The sequence below is a fragment of the Camarhynchus parvulus genome, unplaced genomic scaffold (genome assembly GCF_901933205.1).
Source record: "Camarhynchus parvulus unplaced genomic scaffold, STF_HiC, whole genome shotgun sequence".
Lineage (NCBI taxonomy): Eukaryota > Metazoa > Chordata > Aves > Passeriformes > Thraupidae > Camarhynchus > Camarhynchus parvulus.
Genome location: NW_022147957.1, coordinates 14,123 through 35,334, shown reverse-complemented (window position 1 = coordinate 35,334; position 21,212 = coordinate 14,123). Strand labels below are relative to the sequence as shown.

The 21,212-nt window shown below is 51.1% G+C and overlaps 2 protein-coding genes across 3 annotated transcripts; both read left to right on the top strand.

The window, feature by feature from the left end:
- Nucleotides 1–6,957: 6,957 nt before the first annotated feature.
- LOC115915960 (translocon-associated protein subunit beta-like) lies at nt 6,958–14,985 on the top strand. 2 transcript variants are annotated; one of them, XM_030969659.1, is made up of 6 exons: nt 6,958–7,012; nt 8,756–8,910; nt 9,812–9,910; nt 10,292–10,400; nt 10,557–10,634; nt 11,321–14,985. In XM_030969659.1, the coding sequence occupies exons 2-6, from the start codon at nt 8,756–8,758 to the stop codon at nt 11,429–11,431; spliced, it is 552 nt and encodes a 183-aa protein (XP_030825519.1). In that variant the 5' UTR covers nt 6,958–7,012; the 3' UTR covers nt 11,432–14,985. The 2 variants fall into 2 exon arrangements, with proteins under 2 accessions (XP_030825519.1, XP_030825518.1); XM_030969658.1 differs by having other exon boundaries at nt 6,980–7,068.
- On the top strand, nt 12,953–20,696 carry LOC115915959 (cilia- and flagella-associated protein 45-like). Its single transcript, XM_030969657.1, has 11 exons — nt 12,953–13,018; nt 17,302–17,429; nt 17,747–17,888; nt 18,239–18,409; nt 18,555–18,733; nt 18,869–18,998; nt 19,233–19,379; nt 19,557–19,670; nt 19,875–20,068; nt 20,223–20,447; nt 20,618–20,696. Exons 1-11 carry the CDS (start codon nt 12,953–12,955, stop codon nt 20,694–20,696), a joined length of 1,575 nt encoding a protein of 524 aa, XP_030825517.1.
- Nucleotides 20,697–21,212: the final 516 nt, after the last annotated feature.

Here is a 21,212-nt window from a genome sequence, read left to right as displayed (position 1 = left end):
TACCCTCACTAGTCTATCCCATGAGACAGGGAGATCACAGTGAAAAAAAAAGAATAACAGAAAATGAGGGCAGAAATACAGGGTTAGGTCCTCAATTACTCATCATTCTAGTTTGTCATTCATGCCCAGTGCAAGCTATGCAAATTTTGATTTTTTACCTAGTGCAAACTGCAGAGATTAAAATGACAATATGCACTGCATGCAAGTGGTGATCTAGGCCTGTTATAAAAAGCAGAGAAAATTAAGATGAAGAGCCTGAATGTCATATGGAAGGAGACACAACCTATGAATAGATTTCAGTGGAGGTTAAGCAAAGAAAAAACAGTTAAACATGAAAACTTTAAAATTGAGATAGTCTGTATAGCATTCATATAAGGTGCTATACTTCTTGGTGAACTAGATTGTCAGAATTACTGTGAGATTTTCGTGTTAGTACTGATATTTCAGTAGATGCTAGGAAAAAAAAAGTTTTGAGAAAATTTCTGATCAACACAGGAACATTTTTTTAAAATATAATGAAAATAATATGCATGGATTTAAAATGAAGAAAATTATTAGTTCAAGAATTTTATTTTGACAAATATTAATAGTCAAGGCAATAATTTAGTGAAAAGGCTGTATTAAATAAAGCAGGGAAAATACAGAAAATGTGTTATCCCTCTAGCAAATAATGTAAATATGTGTAAACGTACATTAAGAGATTATCACGAAGAAACTTCAGGTCAACATATATATCTTTGGAGTTAATTTTTGATAAGTATTCACCTAGAAGTTTTCATTTAAAGGGGTTTATTTATGGAACAAGGTCCTTAATATATAAAAGAAAGCATTTTATTTGCTGCAATTGATTGCTCAAATAATGAAAAGCTTTGCATTAAATACAACATGCTTTTCATTCTTAGTATCACCTATTAGAGGGTCTGCATCTCCTTGCATCTCCTACATTGCACAGTATTTTCTTTCAAAACCCAAACAATGATTTATGCCAGTTCTGTATGTTTATGAGTTTTTCAGCAGCCTGTGGACTAAGATTTTTTCAGGATAGTCACTGGATTGCAGGAAAGGTCTGAAATGTCATCCTTCTTTTGTGAATTGCACTCGTCATTCCCATGAGAATTCATCAGGCTCCAGACTGCTTGCTTGGGTGCTATCTGCAGTGGCTGCAAAAATAGGGGAATATGAACTTGAGCTATCTTTTCAGGAGGAAGGATAGAAAAATACATGGCTACCTGCATAAAACCTGCAGTCCTTCTCTGTTTTATTCTGTATCATCCTGAGTCTGCATGGTTCTTTTATGCAGAGCTGGCACAATCATTCTTACACTAGTTTTGTTAGGTCAAACCTGACACTTGCAGGTGTCTGCTGTTCCTAATATTAACTATTCAAACCTATTTTAGTAGATGTCCTAAATGCTTTTTAAATGTTGATTTTATAGAATGTGCATGTATGTGATTGTGTGTGCAGATTTTTACTTAAGAATTTTTACAGACTTTTTCACTTCCTGAATCCCAAAGTCTTGAGTGAAGTGCTTGAGACTGGGCAAGGAATGGGAGTGGATTTTAGACTCATCCCTGTTTCAATATTAGATGCATTTCCTTCTGGGATTACTTGTGCTCCAAGATGTGCTGTCCTTGTGTGGCTTGTCAGGGATGCTATGTTGGTTTCAGGGATGACACAAAAGAACCTGAGCCCTCATTACAGCTCCGAGTGCCCTGCACAGGAAGGGAACTCAGGCCTGCCCAAAGCACTCAGTGCCAGCAAGGGCCTGGAAATAGTCTGGCCTATATATAGACGTGAGTATCCATGTGCATAATCCAGTTTGGTATTATGCCTAAAATCCAATGATCCAACAGCAGTTTTGAGTACTGTACCAGCTTCCTGTCTACTGGAAAAGGTAATAAAGTACTGTATTTTTCATTATAGCATTGCATTCAGCAGAGCATTTGATAGCATGGTGTTTCAGTGTCATGAGGGCTAATATTTATTGATTACTGACTGTAAAATAACTTACCAGAACCTTAAAATCCAAATCAAAACCTAGACTTACACTGACAATTCTATAAATACTTTGATATTTAGTGTACAATTCACTAATAGAAATTTTAAAATGTGCCAATATGTACTTGTTGAAACTAACTATAGCTTTTCTTATTGTTCAGGATGCACAACAGCATTTTTGTTACTGACCAGTGAAATATGTAGAGACTCAGAGGTAGCTCTCCTTCATGACTTCCCTTGACAGCCATTTTAGCATTCCTTCAGGCTGCTCTGGGCTGCTTCACCAAGCTTCAGATTCTTCTCATGAGAGAGAGAGATGAGGTAAGCAGGAGCCCCCATCTAGTCTTCAAAAGAGCCATGTAATGCTCTGTGACATTCTAGGCAGCCATCCTTCAGGGTGGCATGCAGAGAGCGAGCACTCCTGCATTCCTGATCTCACCAGAAAAGCCTGCCATGTCCATGAGAGGTCAATAGGGAAATTCTGGGATAAACTGGACATGACTGAGTTACACTGAGGGCAAAAGGAAGTGTCCATTTATTGCATGTGTTCCATTGAATTATTTAACTCTAGAAATAATTTGGGTCACAGCTATCATGACAGTGCTCAGTCCATCTCCCCAGGTAAGTAAACTTGAAGTCAGGTGACTGGGACTAGAATCTACCAGCTTCTGTTCCCTCTATGATCTTTCTCTCAGTTTGCAATTAATCCATCTTTGTCTAAATGTCCAAAGCCTAGGAAAAAAGTATTATATATCAAAGTATATACTTTAATCAGAAAGAAAACATGGCGATTTGGGAATACTGTGATTCTCAAGTGAAAGATTTTATGTAGCTGGAGAAAAGACATACTGGTAAGCAATTATGTCCAAATGCACAGTTGCCAGTAGCTGCTAAAACCAAAATGTATGAAGACGGGACACAAACTAGAACTGTGATAGGTGATCTTTTGAGAAATCATTGTGCTGTTTTTTATCCAGTTGGAAAGTATCATGGGCTTGAAGCTTCATCTGGCTGCATGAACCCAAAACCCACCTGAAGACACCCAACATTGCTTACATAAATTACTGAACATGCTGCTGTGGTATTTCAAAAGCCACAAATCTTGTCAATCAAATGAAGTTCTAATGAGTTTACTGACTGTCATTTCTAGTCATTTTCCAAAACACAAACTGTTTATTTCGGCTCTCAATTTAGTCCCCAAACCTCTAAAAAGCCAAAAGCATTAAAGGCCCTAACTGTTCTCACAGATGGCTCTGGGAGCTCACACAAATGTGTCTTTACATGGAAAGACCCCACAACCCAACGATGGGACTCAGATATTGAATTTGTTCACGGGTCTCCCCAAATTGCTGAATTAGTTGCAGTCATTACGGCCTTCTCCAAATTCAAAGAACCTATTAATTTGATCACTGATTTGGCATATGTCTATGGCGTAGTGCAGAGGCCCGAAAATTGAATTTTAAAAGACATTTCTAATCCCCAACTATATGATTTGCTTTCCTGTTTAATTTATCTTTTGTCCCACAGACAACACCCATACTATATCATGCACACAAGATCTCATACCACCCTTCCTGGATTTATAGCAGAGGGGAATGCTAGAGCAGATGCCCTAGAGATGGTTGTCCAAAACACCCTACCTAATGTTTTTGAACAGGCTAGGATCAGCCACCAATTCTACCATCAAAACGTTCCTGCACTGGTCAGGATGTTTAAAATTACTTGAGACCAGGCAAGACCCACTGTAGCCACCTGCCCAAATTGTCAGGAGCATGCCCTTTCTTCTATCAGAGCTGGAGTCAATCCAAGAGGACTACAGAGTCTCCAGGTCTGGCAGTCAGACATCACACACTATGCCCCTTTTGGGGGACTAAAATACATCCATGTCTCAATCAACACCTTTTCCAGTATAGTTTCGCCTCTGCCCATGCTGGTGAAAAAATCAAAAGATGCTATAAAACATTACTTTTTAACCTTTTTCACCTTAGAAGTTTCACAGGAAATTAAAACTGATAGTGGGCCTGCTTATACCTTGCACCGATTCCAACAATTTTCTGACCAGTGGGGTATAAAACATGTCACAGGCACACCACACTCTGCCACAGGACAGTCCATAGTCGAGAGGGCCCACCGTTCCATCAAAAGGATCCTTGATCAACAGAGAGGGGGAGTCCAGATATTATCTCCCATTGAGAGACTGGCCAAGGCCCTTTATGTGTTCAACTTATTGAAGAACTCATTTATGGAGCCAACTCCCCAATCATGAGGCATTTTACTAATTCAACTGCAGCCCAACTAAAAGAAAAGCCACCTGTGTTAATCAAAGACCCTGAATCTAAACAAATTATGCGCCCTTTCTCATTAATTACTTAGGGAAGAGGATATGCTTGTGTCTCTACAGTAGCAGGTCCAAGATGGATTCCAGCAAAAAACATAAAACCGTTTCTGGGAACAGCAAGGCAAGCACCAGAGCGACAATCAGAAGAACAGAATGAAAGCCTAAGAGAGACAGCAGCAGCCCGGAAAAGACGAAGGAGAGGACAGAAGAAGATCTTCTAAGCAGCGTTGACCACACAGACCAAGACCAAGATAGCTCAGACACCACAAACCAAGATATATGACTTAACATTTGTAAAAACTCTTTTAGCATTGATATATGTTTCTTCTAATAAGCTGTGTTCAAACCCTTGGCTTACAAAAGAGAAAGTTTAGTGGGACCAGAATTTCAGTTTCACCTTTTAATCTCTTTATCTGTTTACTTTTAGGCCACCCAAGCCTCCTGATACTAAATAAGGTAAAGTCAAAGCATGCCATTGTTTGTTGCCACTGCAGCAGGAATCTGTACACTCCTCACTATGCTGCATGCCTTCAGCTGGGTGGTTCCACAGCCAAGCCACAATTTCTTGCCCACAGCCATGGCTATGGCTGTCAGACATTTGAAGGCATGTGTTTTTCCAGCCTGTTGTTGAGTCAATACAACAGTGCAACCAGCTGCTAAAAGACCGAGTAAACAAGATCGAGATGGAAGGCAGCAATGACTGGTCCACTGGACTTTTCAAAGACTGGGAGATGAAAGGCTGGCTTTCATCTTTGGTTAAAACTGTTTTGTGGACTTTGTTTAATGCATTCATTGTGTTGGTTATTTTATCCATTTTTGTTAAATACCTGCAGAAGTCTATGGCAGAAGCCTTCTTTTTAGAAAACAAAAAGGGGGGAGTTGTGGGGGCTCAGGGGCCTGCTGTTGGAACTTTAACCTCAGGGAAAAAAGAGACAACCCTCTGAATGCAAAGGTCTCGCCCGTGGGCATTTGCAGGCTCATGTTGATGCAGCAGGTTTTGTTGGTATCACCCAGTTCAACTGCCATTATTACCTTATATGTACTCCCCCTAGAATGTTCTCCCCTCTCTTGTCCCCTATTGGTCCTGGCTTACTGTATCGCTCTGCCCCTTTTCCCCCCCATATAAAACCCTGTGTCCTCAGCCCCATTTTGTCTCTGCCCCTGGACACCCTCTTCAGTGCAATAAACAACATTTGGAGTTCCACACAAAGACCTGTCTCTCATCTCATTTGTCAGAAGTTTAAGCCAGCATGCTCTGGGCTATGGGTGTGCAGGTAGCTCACAGAGGCTAGTTGCAGACACGCTGCAGCACTGGGGAAATGACTTTTTTTCCCATGGAAAATGGCTTCCGTTTGTAGCCAGTCGCCCTGGCCGACAGCGTGTTACCAGAGGGGTTTTTTTTTTATTTTTTTTTTTTTTTCAAAACTAAAGCTGCCGCAACTAGGACCCTGCAAGTCCTTAGAGCCCCAAAGCACACCTTTAATCTGATAACCTAGACTCTGGGGAAATGACTTCTTTTTCCCATGGAAAATGGCCTCCATTTGTGAATGCTCGCACTGGCTGATAGTGGAGTGCCAACCTTAAAATTTGCTAACTTTTCTGGATTTCTCCAAAATTAAAGCTTACAGGAACTAGGAGCAAGCATTTCCTTAGAGCCCCACATGCCACCTTTGAGGTGATACCTAGACCCTGGGGAAATGACTTCTTTTTCCCAGAAGTAAAATGGCCTCTGTTTGCGACCACTCACACTGGCCAATACCAGGCTGCAAGGTGAACAATTTCACAAACTTTGCTGGATTTCTGCAAAACTAAAATTAGAGGGCAGATAGAATTAAGGGAATAGAAATTTATATATTTATCGAAGGGTCTTCACATACATTAAGGGCAGATGAAGCCTCCCCAAGGGGCTACACCTAAAACTGAGGACAGCCAAAAACTTTTCAGACAGATATGTTTGGTCTATTTATATATCAGTGGTTAATCCTCCAAATACAGCTTCAGGTAATGAAGTCATATACCCCCAGTTCCACATGTGAGGAGCAAAATATGTAGAGAGGAGGGTCCTGAAGCCTTTCTCCCACTTGAGGTAATCTGCCTGATAGATACAGGCACAGGGGAACTCTCGGGGCTTCCTGCAGGGCTGGAAACACCAAAAGGTTTCTTACGCTGCTGGCTTTGCTCTAGGGAGGTCGGGACACGTCTTGTTCCGCGGCAGCAGAAGGCTGCAGCCTGTCTTCGGGCAGTGAGTCAAGCAGGGAGTCCTGAGCGCAGCAAGGGAGACCCTGCGGTTCTGTGCGCCTGATTCTTGAGGAACTGAGCCCTGCTCCTTCTCCTTCACTCCTTCCTCACTGCTTTACACATCCCCCGCGGACCTGGGCAGGCTGCTCGCGTGGCCAGAGCTACCTGTCGTGCCGAGATACACCTGCTGCTCTTCTACAGAGCCTTCCCTACTAGAGGCCGGCACAGCACGGCGCGCCACACGCCGCTACTTCCGCCACCTTGGGCAATGGGCAGCGCAGGAAGCGTTCCCTGCGCAGGCACGGAGTCCCTTCGTGTTCACGGGCCTAGACTCCATTTCCCAGGGGGCATAGGGCTTGCCTGAGTCGCGGTTCGTGTGAGTCATTTCCGCCGCGGTTGCGCTGATTCGTGTTTGCAGCGTCGGCGGCGGGAGAGACGGTGAGGGGCAGGAGACTCGGGGCGGTTGGAAGCCGTGTCCTCGGCCCCCGGGACGGGTGTGTAGGAGAGGATCGCTCGTGGGCTCTGAGGGGCCAGGAAGGACCGTCTGGTTTCTGGAGCTGGAATGTCAGAGCCGGGGTCTTCCGCGTGCAGCGTGGGTGAAACCGGACGATTCCCTTTTGGGAGGGTCCTTGAGCCCCTCTGGCCTTCGTGAGTGGGCAGGAGCAACCTGGGCTGCATGCGCGGCTGTGCGGCTGCAGCAGGGCACAACTGGGGGGAAGGAAGTGGCTTCTGGCGCCCGTGCTGGGACGGGCTGGGCAGGCGGGTCCGTGCCAGGCCCGGGAGGTTCAGCGAGGCCAATGGCAGGTGCTGCACCTGCCTTAGGGCAACCCGAAACACAAACAGGCTGGGGGAGAATGGACGGAGAGCAGCTCTGGGAAGGATGTGGGGGCATGGGACGTTGACAAGAAGCTCAGCACGCTGTGGCAACGTGCATTGGGAGCTCAGAAAGCCAACACTGCCCTGGGCTCATCGCCAACAGCGTGGGCAGCATGTGAGGGGGGGATTCTGCCCCTCTCCTCTGCTGAGACCCTCCCCTGTAGAGCTGCCTCCAGCTCTGGGCTCCCCAGCACAGGGAGGACAAGGAGCTGCTGCAGTGAGTCCAGGGGAGACCACAGAAATGATCCAGGGGCTGCAGTCCCTCTGCTCTGGATACAGGCTGGAAGAGCTGGGGGTGTTGAGTCTGGAGAGGAGAGGATTCCAGGGGGGCCCTAGAGCCCGTTCCAGGGCCTACAGGGCTTCCAAGAGAGTTGGAGAGGGATTTTGGACAAGGGCCTGGAGTGACAAAACCAGGCTTTCCGCTGCCAGATGGGATATTGGGAAGAAATTGGTGCCTGTGAGGGAGGTGAGTCACTGGCACAGGTTGTCCAGAGAAGCTGTGGCTGCCCCATATCCCTGGAAGTATCGAAAGCCAGGTTGGATGGGGCTTGGAACGACCTGGGCTAGTGGAAGATGTCCTTGCCCATGACAGGGGGGTGCAATTGCATAGTCTTTACAGTCCTGTCCAACCCCAGCCACCCTGTGACTGTGGAAGGCAGAGGCCCTGATATTGAAGCAGTCTTTGAATTTAAAAGCCCCATCAAGTTTGCTCACTGGTCGCATCTGTAATGTTCCTGTTGTCTCCTTGTCCTCTCAGCTGGGTGGCTGCAGAGGAGCTGGGTTTGGATAAGTCAGAACACGTGGCCTGAAGCAGGGACTTGTGCAGAGGACCATAAAAGCCACTGGAGGGAGTTGGTGGTTCTCAGTGGCTGGAAATAGGGAAGAATAATGTTGGAAGTGAGGAGCTGTGCTTTCTAAAAACTAATTCTGTTGTGTAAGACAGCTCTGGAAAGTTGCCAGGCTTTGCAAGGGCAATTAACCATTAGTTGCTAAAACTGATGAAATTGTTAATTACCAAAGCTTTTGCTCTGGAAGTTACTAGAAGAGGCTTAGTGATCTGAAAGCTTTGCCCATTATTAAGATGTGCAGGGCCAGGGCTTGGACGTGATGATCCTTTTGGGTCCCTTTCAACTCAGGATGTTTCATGATTCTGTAAAAGGGAGTGGTACTGGCCAGGGCTTTGAAAGGGGACGAGACCATGAACTTTTCTTCCATGGCTGCAGATTGGTGACACTGCTGTGTCTCACAGGCAAATGTTCAGAGATTTCAAATGATCAGTGACATTCCATTTCTTTGTTTTTCTAGATGAAGCTCCCTCTTCTTGCCGTGTTTGCTCTGGTGTCTGTGGCTCACTGCGAGGATGGTGCCAGGCTCCTGGCCTCCAAATCCCTGTTAAACAGATATGCAGTGGAGGGCAAGGACTTGACTTTGCAGTACAACATCTACAACGTTGGCTCCAGGTAAGCCCTGTCCAGGTTTCAGTACTGACCACGAGCAAATGTTCTCCGTGTGGCTGCAGGGTTGGCAAGGCAATTTCTGAGCTCCGTGATGTGCTGTTGCTTTTTGCTCCCTCTAACTCTGAGCTTTCCAGCAATGCCTGAAGGATTGACCCTGAAATTTGCCTATTCCTTCCTCTTCCCTGCTTTCACCTCATGGCTGCTCAATCTAGCATGGTATAGTTCCTGTGGTGTCCTGTGACACTGTTCCCCATGCATGCAGCTCCCTTTCTTGGCTTTGTAAGCTGTTTTTCACATTTATTCTTTTTAATGAAAATTCCTTTTTGCTATCAGGACCTAACTAAGGACCTGTCAAAGATAAAACAGAACTTCCACCATGCTGGTAAAAAGCTTCATTTGCAGAATGAAAAGCTGACTGAACAAATGCAGGACACTATTAAAGGGCTTTGAGATTTTGGTTTTTAGGTTTTTTTTTTAAGGCAGAATAATGCATACTGAGTGCAGTACTGCTAACAGAAGAATATATGGTGCTGTCATGTTGAATTGATACAACATTAATGAGATCCTGTAATTTTATATGTGGGATTTGGTTATTATTTAGGCCAGCATGTGTATCCATGGGATGGTATCTGAAGTTCAGCAAACTGCCAAATTGTGTTGTGGAAAAAATGGTGGTTTTCCTGTCCTTGTGTTTGTTTCTCTCAGCTTTGCCTTCCTCCCTCTGCAGTCTCCCTGTAAGATACCTCAACTCTCCTCCCTATCTTCTACTGGTGACATTTCATCTCTGAAAAATCAATTCTTCCATTTGGTCAAGATGGAACTGTCAGTGCACTTTGCTGCAGAGCCTGTGAGCAGATGGCAAAGCTTAAGATTCCTGTCTCATCCCTCTCTTTGTTGTATTCAGTGCTGCCCTAGACGTGGAGCTGTCGGATGATTCCTTCCCCCCAGAAGATTTTGGCATCATCTCTGGCATGCTCAGCGTCAAGTGGGACAGAATTGCTCCATATCTTTTCATGTTTTGAAGTTTCTTCCAACTCTCTTTCTTGTCCCTGAGCATCCTGCAGCTTAGTCCTATCTTCATCTGCTGTCCCTGAAATTCCTTCCAGAGCCTGGACAGGGTGCCAGATCCAAATCCCTCCTCTTCTAGATAATGCAGTGTAAAAACAAAGTTCCTTGCAGACAGGACCAGGTCCCGGGGTAGTTCCTCTGCCTGTGGAGGAGCAGCTGGGTCAGCCTTGGCTGGGTCTGGCTGTCTGTGACGACGAGCACTCAGATCTGTTAGCAGCACTGACTTTTTCACCTGGCTCCTGGTTGCTCTTTCACATCTCCTTACTTTTCTTCTTGGGCTGAAATACAACAGTGTTCCTTAATGTCCAGCTCCCAGAGCAAGCAATGTGTCCCACACTGTGGTTCTACGGCCTCTCAAGGCTGGGTACTTCAACTTCACCTCTGCCACCATCACATACCTGGCACAGGAGGGTGCCCAGATGGTGGTAAGTGGCTGATTTATGGGATCCCTGCAGACACACCTGACCCTGCTCCCGGAGCTGCACGGTCGAGGTGATGCATGTCTGTGTTGCTCTCACCCTGCTCAGTTCTGGAGCGAGCAAGAAAGGTGGCAAAGCCTGTCTTTTCCCTGCCTTTTCCAGGTTGGCTTCACCAGTGCTCCTGGGCAGGGAGGAATCCTGGCTCAGCGTGATTTCGACAGGAGGTTCTCCCCTCACTTCGTGAGTACCTTTCAACTGACAATGGAAAAGTGCACTGGGCAGCTGCAGCCCAGTGTGGTGGCTTCCTGCTTGCACATGGTGTGTGTGACTTGCTCTGCAGTCACCTGGAGAGCTCCAGAATGGGTTTGGAGTTAGTTCCTGTCAGTTCTCCAGAGAACTCTCACAGAAGCAGCTGAGTTTCCATCCCAGCTCCCTCTGTGAAGGAGCTGCACTGTGGCATTTCAGGCAGAAAATCTGCGAGTAGAATCTTAGAAGCTCCTAGGCTGGAAGGGACCCACAAGGATTGTGGAGTCCAACTCCTGGCCCTGCAGAGGACAACCCCGGGAATCCCAAGCATGTGCCTGTCAGCCCTATCCAAACTCCTTGAGCTCGTGTCAAGCTCGGTGCTGTGACCACTTCCCTGGGGAGCCTCTTGCAGTGCCTGGGAGAGCATCCTCTGGGAGAAAGAACCTTTTCTTAATATCCAGCCTTTAATGCTGGCTGTCCTGACACAGCTGCAGGCGCTCCCTTGGGTTCTGTTACTGGTCACTGAGGGCAGAGGTCGGTGCCTGCCCCTCTGCTTCCCCATGTGAGGAAGCTGCAGACAGTGTGAGGTCTCTCCTCCCTCTCCTCCTCTGACCTCATTGCTCTAAGAGTCCCCTGGCCTGGATTGTTTTGACTTTTCTCTTAACAATTTCTCCCTCTAGCTGGACTGGGCAGCATTTGGCATGATGACCCTGCCTTCCATTGGGATTCCCCTGCTGCTCTGGTACTCGAGCAAGAGGAAGTATGACACCCCCAAGAGCAAAAAGAACTGAGCAGAGTCCAGTGCTAGCAGCAGCAGCCCAGAGCTCGGGAAAGGACACCCCCGAACCCCCAAGAACAGCGGCTGGGTCGGGATCCATCCCCCGCCAGGTGCTGCCTGCGTGGTGCTTCAGCCCTCTTGGCAAAGGATTCGGTGGCTGCAGCAGCAGCTGTGAGGTGTCCTCTGTGTTCGAATGGAGAAACAAGCAAACAGAAAAAAGAACAACCAGAAGTCCCAAACTGCCTTGTCCAACCCCTTTGGAGGCAGAACCCCTCTCTCCTCTGCAGCTGCAGCAATCCAAGCAGCGAAGCATGTTAGTGCCCAGAGGGGCCTGTCTGTGGGGCTCTGCCCCCTGTGCTGCCTCCAGCTCCCATTTGCCTGCTGCAGTTTTCTGCAGGGTGTCATATCTCAGGGTCCCCTCCAGGTGCTGCCTGCCCTGTGGGACGGAGATTGCTCTGGTGATGCCACAAACCTGATTTGATAGAAGATGTCGTAGCTGCTGCCTTGTCCTGTTGATGCTGTTCTCTGACCCACCAGCCTGCCCAGGTCCATGGTGGGCTTGTAAAGCCATGAGGGTGGAGTGCAGGGAGGAGGATGAGGGTTAAATTCCTCAAGAATCAGGTGCACAGGCTGGGAAACTCTCTGTGCACTGGGGATGCTCTGCTTAACTACACCCACTCACAGCCACCTCCCCATGACAGGCTGCAGCTTTCTGCTGACAGTGGATCAGGACATGTTCTCTGCCATCAGCTCGTTTCCTGTGCCTTTCTCTGACCCTCTGTCCCTTGGGATGACACTGAACCACCCGGGACACAAAATGGCCGTTGGTGGCTGAGGAGGGCTAAGGGCCCTGCTAAGAGGGGACACTGGAGTCCAGGGCACGGGCTCAGTCGGTTCCAGCAGCAGCTGGATCCAGCATTCCCAGTCTGCAGTAGGGGACTTTGCTGAGGCACAGAGCCAAGGGTGGGGAGCTGAATCACAGCAACCTCACCAAGCCTTGCTGTGTCTTCAGCCATTACAAGGCCTTGGGGGGCTGGGGGGCTCCCCCTTCTTATTTTCCATAATTCCCAGGCCTGGTGGACATGCAGTATTGTCCCTCAAATTCTTGTGGCTGTGTCAGGGGTCTTCCCACTGCAAGACTGAAGTCCTCATGTTTGCAGAGAACCCTTTTGGAATTTTTCTGCCAGTCCTGGCAGCACAGTGTCACCATGTCCCCCTCCAGCAGTGCCTGTAGCAGCCTCTGCAGCACCAGCCAGTCTGAGGGACATGGGACCTGTCATACCTGATGTGACCAGTGACCACCCATTGGATAACATCCAGCACATGGATGCTCTGGGATGTCCCCAGAGCAGGGGTCAGGCTCTGGTCACACCAGGGGGATGACCCATGAAGCTGAGCCTACCCAGAACCCTCAGGGTCCCCACGGGTGCCAGGCTGGGGACACAAATGCCCATCTGAGACTCTCACAGGGGGGCTGACCACTGCCAGGTCTGTCACACATGTAGGTGCCACTCTCAGTGACAGTGAAGTTGCCATGTCCCTCCTGCCCCCAGCACCACCCGTCCTTGTACTAGGCGGTGGCACCAGTGAGCCCTGGCAGGTCAGTGTCACCCGGTCCCACAGCACCACTAGCCTCCAGGGGGTCTCCACGAGAAGCTGGGTGGTCTGGGCGCCTGTGGGTGACAAGGGACACCAGTCTGCCAGGGCTGGTGTGGGGCTGGGGACAGTGGGATGGGGACATGGCATCCCCTGAGCACTCACCAGCGAGGCCGAGGGTCTGGGCTGGAAGGGAGAAGGGACAGGGCTGGGTGCGGGTGAAACTGCAGGTACAGAGGCAGAAGGGCATGGGGTGTGGGGGCTGTCCACAGTCTGTCCTTGTGTGGCATGGACCCCTTGGAGACAGGGACACTGTGGCCACCCCATAGTGAGGCAGGGCACAGGGACGCTGTAGACACCCCCGAAATGGCAATACCATGACCACGCTGTACTGTCACAGGTCACCCCCACCAGCCCCCTGATGCCTCCCTGAATCCTTGTCCCACCATTAAGGTCCCCACCTTCCTGCCCCTATGACCCCGGTCACCTCACCTCCTTGTCCCCACAACACTTTCTTTTTCCTGGACAAGAAGGAAGAGGCTGTTTGTGCTGAGAGTCAGATGGGAAAGGGGAGCAGACTCTGTCCTGGAGGGCACATCCAGGGGGGTCCTGTCCTGGGTTCACCTGGGGGAAACCAGTCCAGGGGGTGACACATCATGGCATGGGGGGTCCTGTCCCTAGAAGTGGCGGTGCCACCTGTTGAAGAGGTGGCACATCTTCGGGACCCCTGTCTATCCAAGTGTGGGGCCCAGCCATGGCCCAGCCCCACTGCACAGGGATGGCCATTGCCCAGCCCTGCTCTGCCCAGCCCCAGGTGGTAGCCACCACCTGAGGGTCTCCCCTGCCCGCTTGGCTTTGATTCTGGCAGCTTTAGAGCTGCTGCAGAGGTGAGAATTCTGTGGGTGGAAAAAGGCCTGGCTGTGGTTTGCTCAGCCCTGCAAGAAGCACAAAGCCCAAAGGGAGCCCAAGCAGTGGCTCTGTGAGGGCCTTTGATGGTTTTCAGAGCAGGGCTGGCTGGAAACCCGCCATGCAAGGGCAGCTGTGAGGGAACCAGTCTGGAAATGCAGCAATTGATTCCTCTTGGTAAGGGACTGCGAGAACAACAAAACTACTGAAATCCCACAACAATCTGCTCAACAACCTGACCTGGACCCTCCTTCTCCTTCCTGCTGGATGCCCCACACCCACCACAGCCCCTGTCTCACTGCCCTCTGCATCTGGATGGGGAGAGAAAATTGAACAAAAGGTTCCTGGTTTGAGACAAGGACCAGGAGAGATCACTCATCAAATCCTGTCACGGGAGATGCAGGCTCAGAATTAGCAACATGAATTGAATATTTACTGACCAAATCAGAGCAGGATAAGGAGAAGTCAAATAAACCCTTCAAAATACCTTCCCCCCACCCCAAACTCCTTCCTGGGCTCGCTCTCCTCCCTCCAGCGGTGCAGGGAGATGGGAAGGGGGGCCCCGGGCAGTTCAGCACAGGTTGTTTTCTGCTGCTGCTCAGGCAGAGTAGTTGCAGTCCTTGCCTCCTCCACCAGACTGGGGTCCCTGCCTTCCACGGGAGTCTCTTCTCCAGCGATTTCTCCAGCGGGAGTCCTTCCTGCGGGCTGCGGCTCTGCCCCAGCTGCTCCAGGCTGAGGCCCTTCCTTGCCCAGGCTCAGTGCCCCAGGAACTGCTCAAGCAGGGGCTGCCCACGGGCTCACAGCTCCCTTCAGGCATCCTCTGCTCGGACAGGGGCTCCTGCAGGGCTGCAGGGGGGTGTCTGCTCCCTGGGGACCCCCACAGGCTTTGGGCGAATCTCTGGAGACCTTCATGCCGCTCCTTCCTTCCTACAGGGCTGTTCCTCTCGCAGCCTCGGAGTGAAAACCCCGTGTCGTGGGTTTACAGGAAGCAGGTTTTCTGGGAATGGAGTGGCCAGAGGCCAATAGGTGTTCAGATTTTAAATTGACACCAGGCTTGGCCACTGAGGGTGGATGCGCCTCTGAGAACACAGGGGTTAGAAGCAGAGCACTCCCTTGGGCTCTCTTTGATTTCCGCCAGCAAAGAGGCAAGCCTCCCCTGCCCGGCTTCGAGCTGGGGGGGGGGAAACCCGCGGTCCGGCAGAGGTAGGCCTGACCCCTCAGGATGGAAGGGTGGTGGGGGCACCAGGAGGCGCTGGGCAGCCCCCCAGGAGAGACAGAGGGAGAGAGGCCCCGAGAAGATTTGGGCAGCACCCCCAGCTAGAAGACGAGAGGGAAAGCTGGTACGGGCCTGTGGCCTTGAAGTGATATCAGCCTGTGAAGAAGGAGGGGGAAGGGGGGGAGTGCAGCAAGGAAGGAGCCTGGCTGAGTGCAGAAGTTTGTTAACCCCTTTCTGGACGATGAAGACCTCACAGAGCATTTGGACCTTTCCCGGAGGGGGAGATGGAGTGGATGATAAAGAAGAAATGAGCAAATGAATGACAGTTGGAGCAGTGAGTGAGGCTGGGAGAGTAAAGAAGAGGCTGGAAAGAGATGATGGAGTAGCTGGTTGCTGGACTCTTTTGGTACAGCCATGGACAGAACCGTGCTTCCTTGTGACACAGAGGCTGCATGCAGGGGGGAGGCGATGGCTCAGAACTGAGAGGGTTCAGTTTTGGAGACCCCCCCCGCCCCAGGGGTAGACAAGTCGGGGGACAAGAGGTCCCGAGAGTGATGAGGAAACTGTGCTTTTTTTCGGAACTGGTCAAAGCACCCTTAAAAGGATAACCCTTGAAGCAGCTCTGTTCCTTGTCCAGTGGTGGGAGCGGTGGGCATGCAAGGAAGAGGTCACCATGGCCCCAAGAAGGACTCCTCTCCTCTTGATGGACTGAAATTGAGTATTTACAGGGTGATGGATGGAGATTTGAAATTTGGAAGATGTATTGGAAATGTGGGGGGAGGAGGAAATGCTTTTCGTGGAGTTTTCATTTTCCAGGTGTGTGTGTGCGTGTGTGTGTGTGTGTGTGGTTTTTTTCCTTTTGTAGTTTAGTTAATAAACTTTTTTTCTAAGGTAGAGGCCTGCTTTGCTTATTTCCTGGTCACATCTCACAGCAAACACCAGGGAAGTATATTTTCATGGGGCACTGGCATTGTGCCAGTGTCAAACCATGACACCCCGTTCACTCTCCTGTGAAAATTTAAAAAATTTAATAAAGGACAACAGGAGACAAGGACCATAAAGCAAATGTTGGCACTCAGCCAAGAGCGCACTGTTCTCTTTGGGGATACTCCTTAAATACCTTTTCCCTTATATCAGCCTGTTCCGTATTCATAGATCCTTATGCATAGTAAACTTTTCCCCCAAATTAGTTTACATGTTCCAAGAACTGTTCAGCATATCTCCTCCTTGGATCCGCCTTTTTAGAGGATGCATATTCCTGGGTTGTGCTTTTAGTCCTTTTTTATCATCATCTTCAGTTTTGGGCCTTGGTCCACACTGTCTTAAGATGGTGAGTGCTGATAGTTGGCAGATCTGTAGCAGGTGTCCTCATCCTATGTTCATTGGATGTTATCCAATCCAAGCAGGCATTTTAACACAAGCATACTTATATCAGCTATTTGACTACTATGTGTAAGATTAATTAATATCAGAAATAAAAATTATATGTTTATAACAAAGCTACTTTCACATCCCACATATAAAATCCATTTTAATATTTGCAAAAAGCCAATATTATAATATGTATCTATAACACTTGATCTCCTCTTGGCTGCCGCAATTCCATCTCTGCCTTCCCTTGGATTTGCCCTTCCCAGCTCTCAGAGCTTCCACACCAACATCCCCGTCCCCCATCCCCCACCTGCTCCAGGACATCCTGTGAGTCCCGGGAGCTGTTGGGGGCGCTGCCGTGGCAACAGTCGGTCCCGACGTGTCTCGACAGTGGCTTTGGGCACTTTGTCACAATCGGTTCAGACACATCCCAACCGTTGGTCCCATCACATTGGGATGTCGGCTCCAGGACATTGTGACACCTCCCACACTCTATGAAAGTGCCATGGCAGCCGCGACTACCGGCTCAGGGTCTCGGTCCCTCTGTCCGGGAGACTCCTCCCGGGGATCCCTCCTCCCGCGCCGTCGGCAGCTTCGCCCACCAGGATTTCAGTCCCTCCTTCCCAAGGTCTGCCCCCCGTCTTCCCCTGACCCCCAGCCCCTCCGGCCCCTTTCGGTCGTGCCCCTGAGGGTACATCCTGACTGAGGGTCCAGAGCTCCTCCCAGGATCAGCTGGTGTCCAGGGAGCACTGAGTGTGGGGATTTCGGATCTCTCACATCGTCCTTTCCCACAGGTCACAGGCTCCAGCAGCCCCATTGTGATCCTTCAGGATGTGCCCAAACCGCCTAAATCACAGCCCTCTGTCAGATACAAACCAAAGACCACCAGAATCATCACCAGGGACCTGATCCGGGACCTCGTGTAAGGCTGCGCCAGAGCTCTGAGGGGTTTTGGGGGAATGGGTGTCAGTGCAGCATTCCAAAATCTCTAGGGAACAGGGATTGGCAGTGTGCCCTGGCCACCCCCGGGGATTCTGCCCCCTTTGTCCCAGTCTGGTGCCACTTTCACCACACTTTCCCTTCCTGCCTCACCCCAAAACAAGAGAGCCAGGTCCCCACGGCTTCCCCAGCACTTCCCATATTGATCTGGGCTGACATGGTGGCTGAGTGGGCAGCTCAGGGAGCACAGGGACCTGTTGGGGTCACCATGCCACTAAGCTCTCTCACTGTGCTCCCCAGCATTCCCCAGGAGAAGCCCCAACCATGTCTCATCATTGGAGAAAAGGAATATGAGAAACTTAAGGAATCAGCTCGAGCCCCGACTGAGGTGGAGCATTGGGACAGGCTGAAGACGCTGAGAGCCAGACAGGACGCTGCTTTCGTAGGCGTTTCCCTTTCTGCTTCCCCCTTTTCCTGCTCCACAGCTGGGTTTGAGGGGTGGTGGCTCCTGCAGGGGGTCCTCCCTCTGTCCACCACATTTTGGGGCACAGGGGAGGCTGCAGGGCTCAGGGCTTCACTGAGAGCTGGGCAGCATCCCTGAAATTATGCCCAGCACTGCCAGCCTTTGAAGGGCCTGGGGTGTCTGCCCAGAGATGTGGGGAGGGGTGCCCATGGGCATGCCAGGAGCCCGACATGCTCCCACTCAGTGTCAGGAATGCAGCACCTGAAGTGTGACCCCTGTGTGTCCTTGGGAAGGTGCCCAGGATTGAGCAGCGCTCTGTGTCCCCACAGGAAGCCCTGAAAAAGGCCCAGATCGAGGAGCAGAGAAAGGCAGAACTGGAGGGCAAGAGGGACCACTGGAGAGACATGGAGGAGGAGCTGCAGCAGGAGGAGCAGAAGCTGCTGCAGCGGGCGACGAGGATGAGGCTAGAGCAGGAGGAAGACGTGCGGGAACTGAACGCGGTAGGGCCGGCGCTCCCCTCTGTCACCTGGCACTGCTGAGCCTCCCCTGCTCCTCATGCTTCCAGGCTCTTCCTCTCCTTCTCTGGCCCTCCCTGCTCCGTGTCCTAGTGAGGCTCCGAGCCACAGACACCTCTTGTCCCCACAGCTGTTCCTCAATGCCAAGTGCAACATGATCTGGGACAAGCAAGTCCTAGAGAAGCAGATGATCCTCAAGGAACTGGTGGAGGAGGAGAAACGCCTGGATAAGATGATGGAAATGGAGCGGGAGAAGGGCATGGAGGTCCAGGAGGAGCTGGAGCGCCAGAGGAAGCAGGAGCTGATGAGGTGAGCAGGAGGTTCCCTCTTCCCCTTGGAGGCATTCGGCCCATTCCAACCACACCAAGCCCTGTCCATGCCAGCGTTCCCATGATGGGGAGCAGGATGGAGCCACAGGAAACCCTTCTGCTCTTGTATTCCCAGAGCCCGGCAGGGCATTGTGAAACAGATGGAGCAGAATGCAGAGGAGAGGGCATTGAGGGCTGAGGAGCTGTACCAGGAGGGCCAGAGGCAGCTGGAGCGACTGGAGCAGATGAAGAGGGAGGATCGGAAGGTGGGAGCAGGGAACAGGGGGGTGCAGGGATGTTTCCACCTGGCTGGAAAGGGATTGGCAGAGCTGGATCAGCCACACTCAGGGAGTGGGGACAGCAGCCAGCAGGATCAGAGCTGTGGTCCCTTGGGGACATTGTGACATCCCAGGGAGGTGGCCCAAAGCCTGCCTGCCCTGAGTGATGAGGATGGAAGAGCGCTCGACTTGGTGGTCTCCAACACTGCATGGCATTTCCAGGCCTGGGAGCAGAAACAGGAGCGACTAAAGCAAATCCATGCTGATATTAAACATTTCAATGTGGAAAGCCAGAGGCTGAAAGATCAACAGCGGGAGCAAGAGAGGTTGGAGGATGAGCGGGTGCTGGAGCAGCAGTGGCAGAAGGCTGTAAGAGCAGTGGGCTCCTGGTGGGGTGGGCAGGGGCTGCAAGAGCTGTCCTCAGGCTCTGTCCCACCCTGGGGCTCTGTCCCATCCCGGGGCTCTGTCCCACCCTGGGGCTCTGTCCCATCCAGGGGCTCTGTCTCATCCTGGGCTCTGTCCCACCCTGGGCTCTGTCCCCCGTAGGAGCGCGAGGCTGCCTTGGAGGCAGAGCAGCAGCAACTGCGCCTGGAGAAGGAGAAGGAGCTGGCCCGGCTCAGGGCCACACAGGAGCGGGCCCAGGACTGGCAGGCAGAGCAGGTGAATGGCCCAGGAACAGATGACGTGCTCCTCTGCCACTGTCCCTGTCCCCAGACTGATGAAGGGGCAGCACCCCTGGATTTGGGGGGTCTGTAGAACCAGCCCCTGGAACCAGGGGATGTCCTGGAGCAGAGCCAAAGCCATGGCCAAGGGCTTCCATAGGTGCCCCTGAGGGAAGCCCAGCACTGTCCCCTATTTGGGCAGGATGCTCTGAGGGCCAAGAGGAACCAAGAGGTCGCAGACCGAGAATGGCGGCGGCAGGAGCTGGAGAAGGCACGGAAGAAGGCCGAGCTGGAGCAGCAGCTGAAGCAGGACCGGCTGGAGCAGGTGGCCCAGAAGGAGCAGTACCTGGCCATGCAGGTGCAGCAAGACCGCCAGGAATTCCAGAGGGTGCTCAGGTGAGGCACACGGGACTGAGGGATGGCTGAGGTTGGTGGCCAGGGGGCTCCCAGTTCCAGCTGGTGGCTCTGGGGGCTCCAGTGCCAGCCCAGGCTCTGTGCCAGGTGTGGGGGGCTGTGGTGGGGTCCCTGAGCCAGCCTGGCTCTCCCGCAGGGCCCATCAGGAGCAGCTGGAGAGGGAGAAGCTGGAGCAGGAGCAGAGGGAGCTCCGGCAGCGTGCCCATGCCGAAGATCTCCGGCGGCAGATCCAGGAGCTGCAGCAGCAGCGGCAGCGGGAGCGGGCGGCTGTCATTGAGGAAGGCCGGCGGCTGCAACAAGAAGTCTGGCAGCGCAGCCAGCGCCTCACCCAGTTCAGACAGCAGAAGCTGCAGGAGTTCAGGTTAGGGGCTGCCAGTGCTGCTTCCCTGGGCTCCTTGGGCTCCCTGAATCCTTCCTGATGTCCCAGCCTGGGCCACCTCCCAGCTCCCTCTGCATCCTCAGCAAACAGGACCTGCTGTGCGGCCACAGTTCCAGATCCATTGGGAACCTGATGGATTCTTTCTTCTGCAGAGCCACTGGAATGCCTGAAAAGTACTGTGCCCAGGTGGAGCACAAAGCCCAGAGCCAAGCCAGCAGAGCCCCCTCCTAGGCCCAACTCCACCAGGAACCAGCTCCAATTCCCCATGGATTTGGGGGTCCATTTGCATTGACTAAATTTTCCAATAAATGATGTTTCTGAGAAGATGGTGTTTTCCATCCTTTACTGGCCTCAGGGCTGTTTGGGAGGAGCTACCCTCAGGGCTGGAGGAGCCTTGAGGTTCCTTGTCCCACGTGTCCCACTCTGGGGTTGTGTTACAGGTTTAGGCTTATTAGTGAATTTTTGCCATTTGTCATCTGAAAGATGATGGAAGAAAGAGGGGGTGATGCCCCAGGGATGGATGGCAGGTGAGTAAGTTAACAAAAGAAGTGGGTGATCGCTCTGGCTGACCATCTGTTATAAACAATCCAGACCCCAAGTGGGAATGAACTGAGAACAAAAAAAATCAGCAAAGCAAAAGAGACTGTGCTTGGGAGCATGGCAAAATGCCAGAGGCTCATGTACAAAAATGGTGGGTCCATCTTTTATACCCCTGATATTGCATCAGCTTTATGCACATTTATGCAT

What these genes read in the sequence shown, in the direction of transcription:
- LOC115915960 (XM_030969659.1), top strand. Translation starts at nt 8,756, where the DNA reads ATGAAGCTCCCTCTTCTTGCCGTGTTTGCTCTGGTGTCTGTGGCTCAC. An exon ending in ATCTACAACGTTGGCTCCAG is followed by an intron (nt 8,911 to 9,811) that starts GTAAGCCCTGTC and finishes TGTTGTATTCAG; the next exon opens with TGCTGCCCTAGACGTGGAGC. An exon ending in AGGAGGGTGCCCAGATGGTG is followed by an intron (nt 10,401 to 10,556) that starts GTAAGTGGCTGA and finishes TGCCTTTTCCAG; the next exon opens with GTTGGCTTCACCAGTGCTCC.
- LOC115915959 (XM_030969657.1), top strand. Translation starts at nt 12,953, where the DNA reads ATGTCCCTCCTGCCCCCAGCACCACCCGTCCTTGTACTAGGCGGTGGC. An exon ending in AGCAGCAGTGGCAGAAGGCT is followed by an intron (nt 19,380 to 19,556) that starts GTAAGAGCAGTG and finishes TGTCCCCCGTAG; the next exon opens with GAGCGCGAGGCTGCCTTGGA. An exon ending in CAGAAGCTGCAGGAGTTCAG is followed by an intron (nt 20,448 to 20,617) that starts GTTAGGGGCTGC and finishes TTTCTTCTGCAG; the next exon opens with AGCCACTGGAATGCCTGAAA.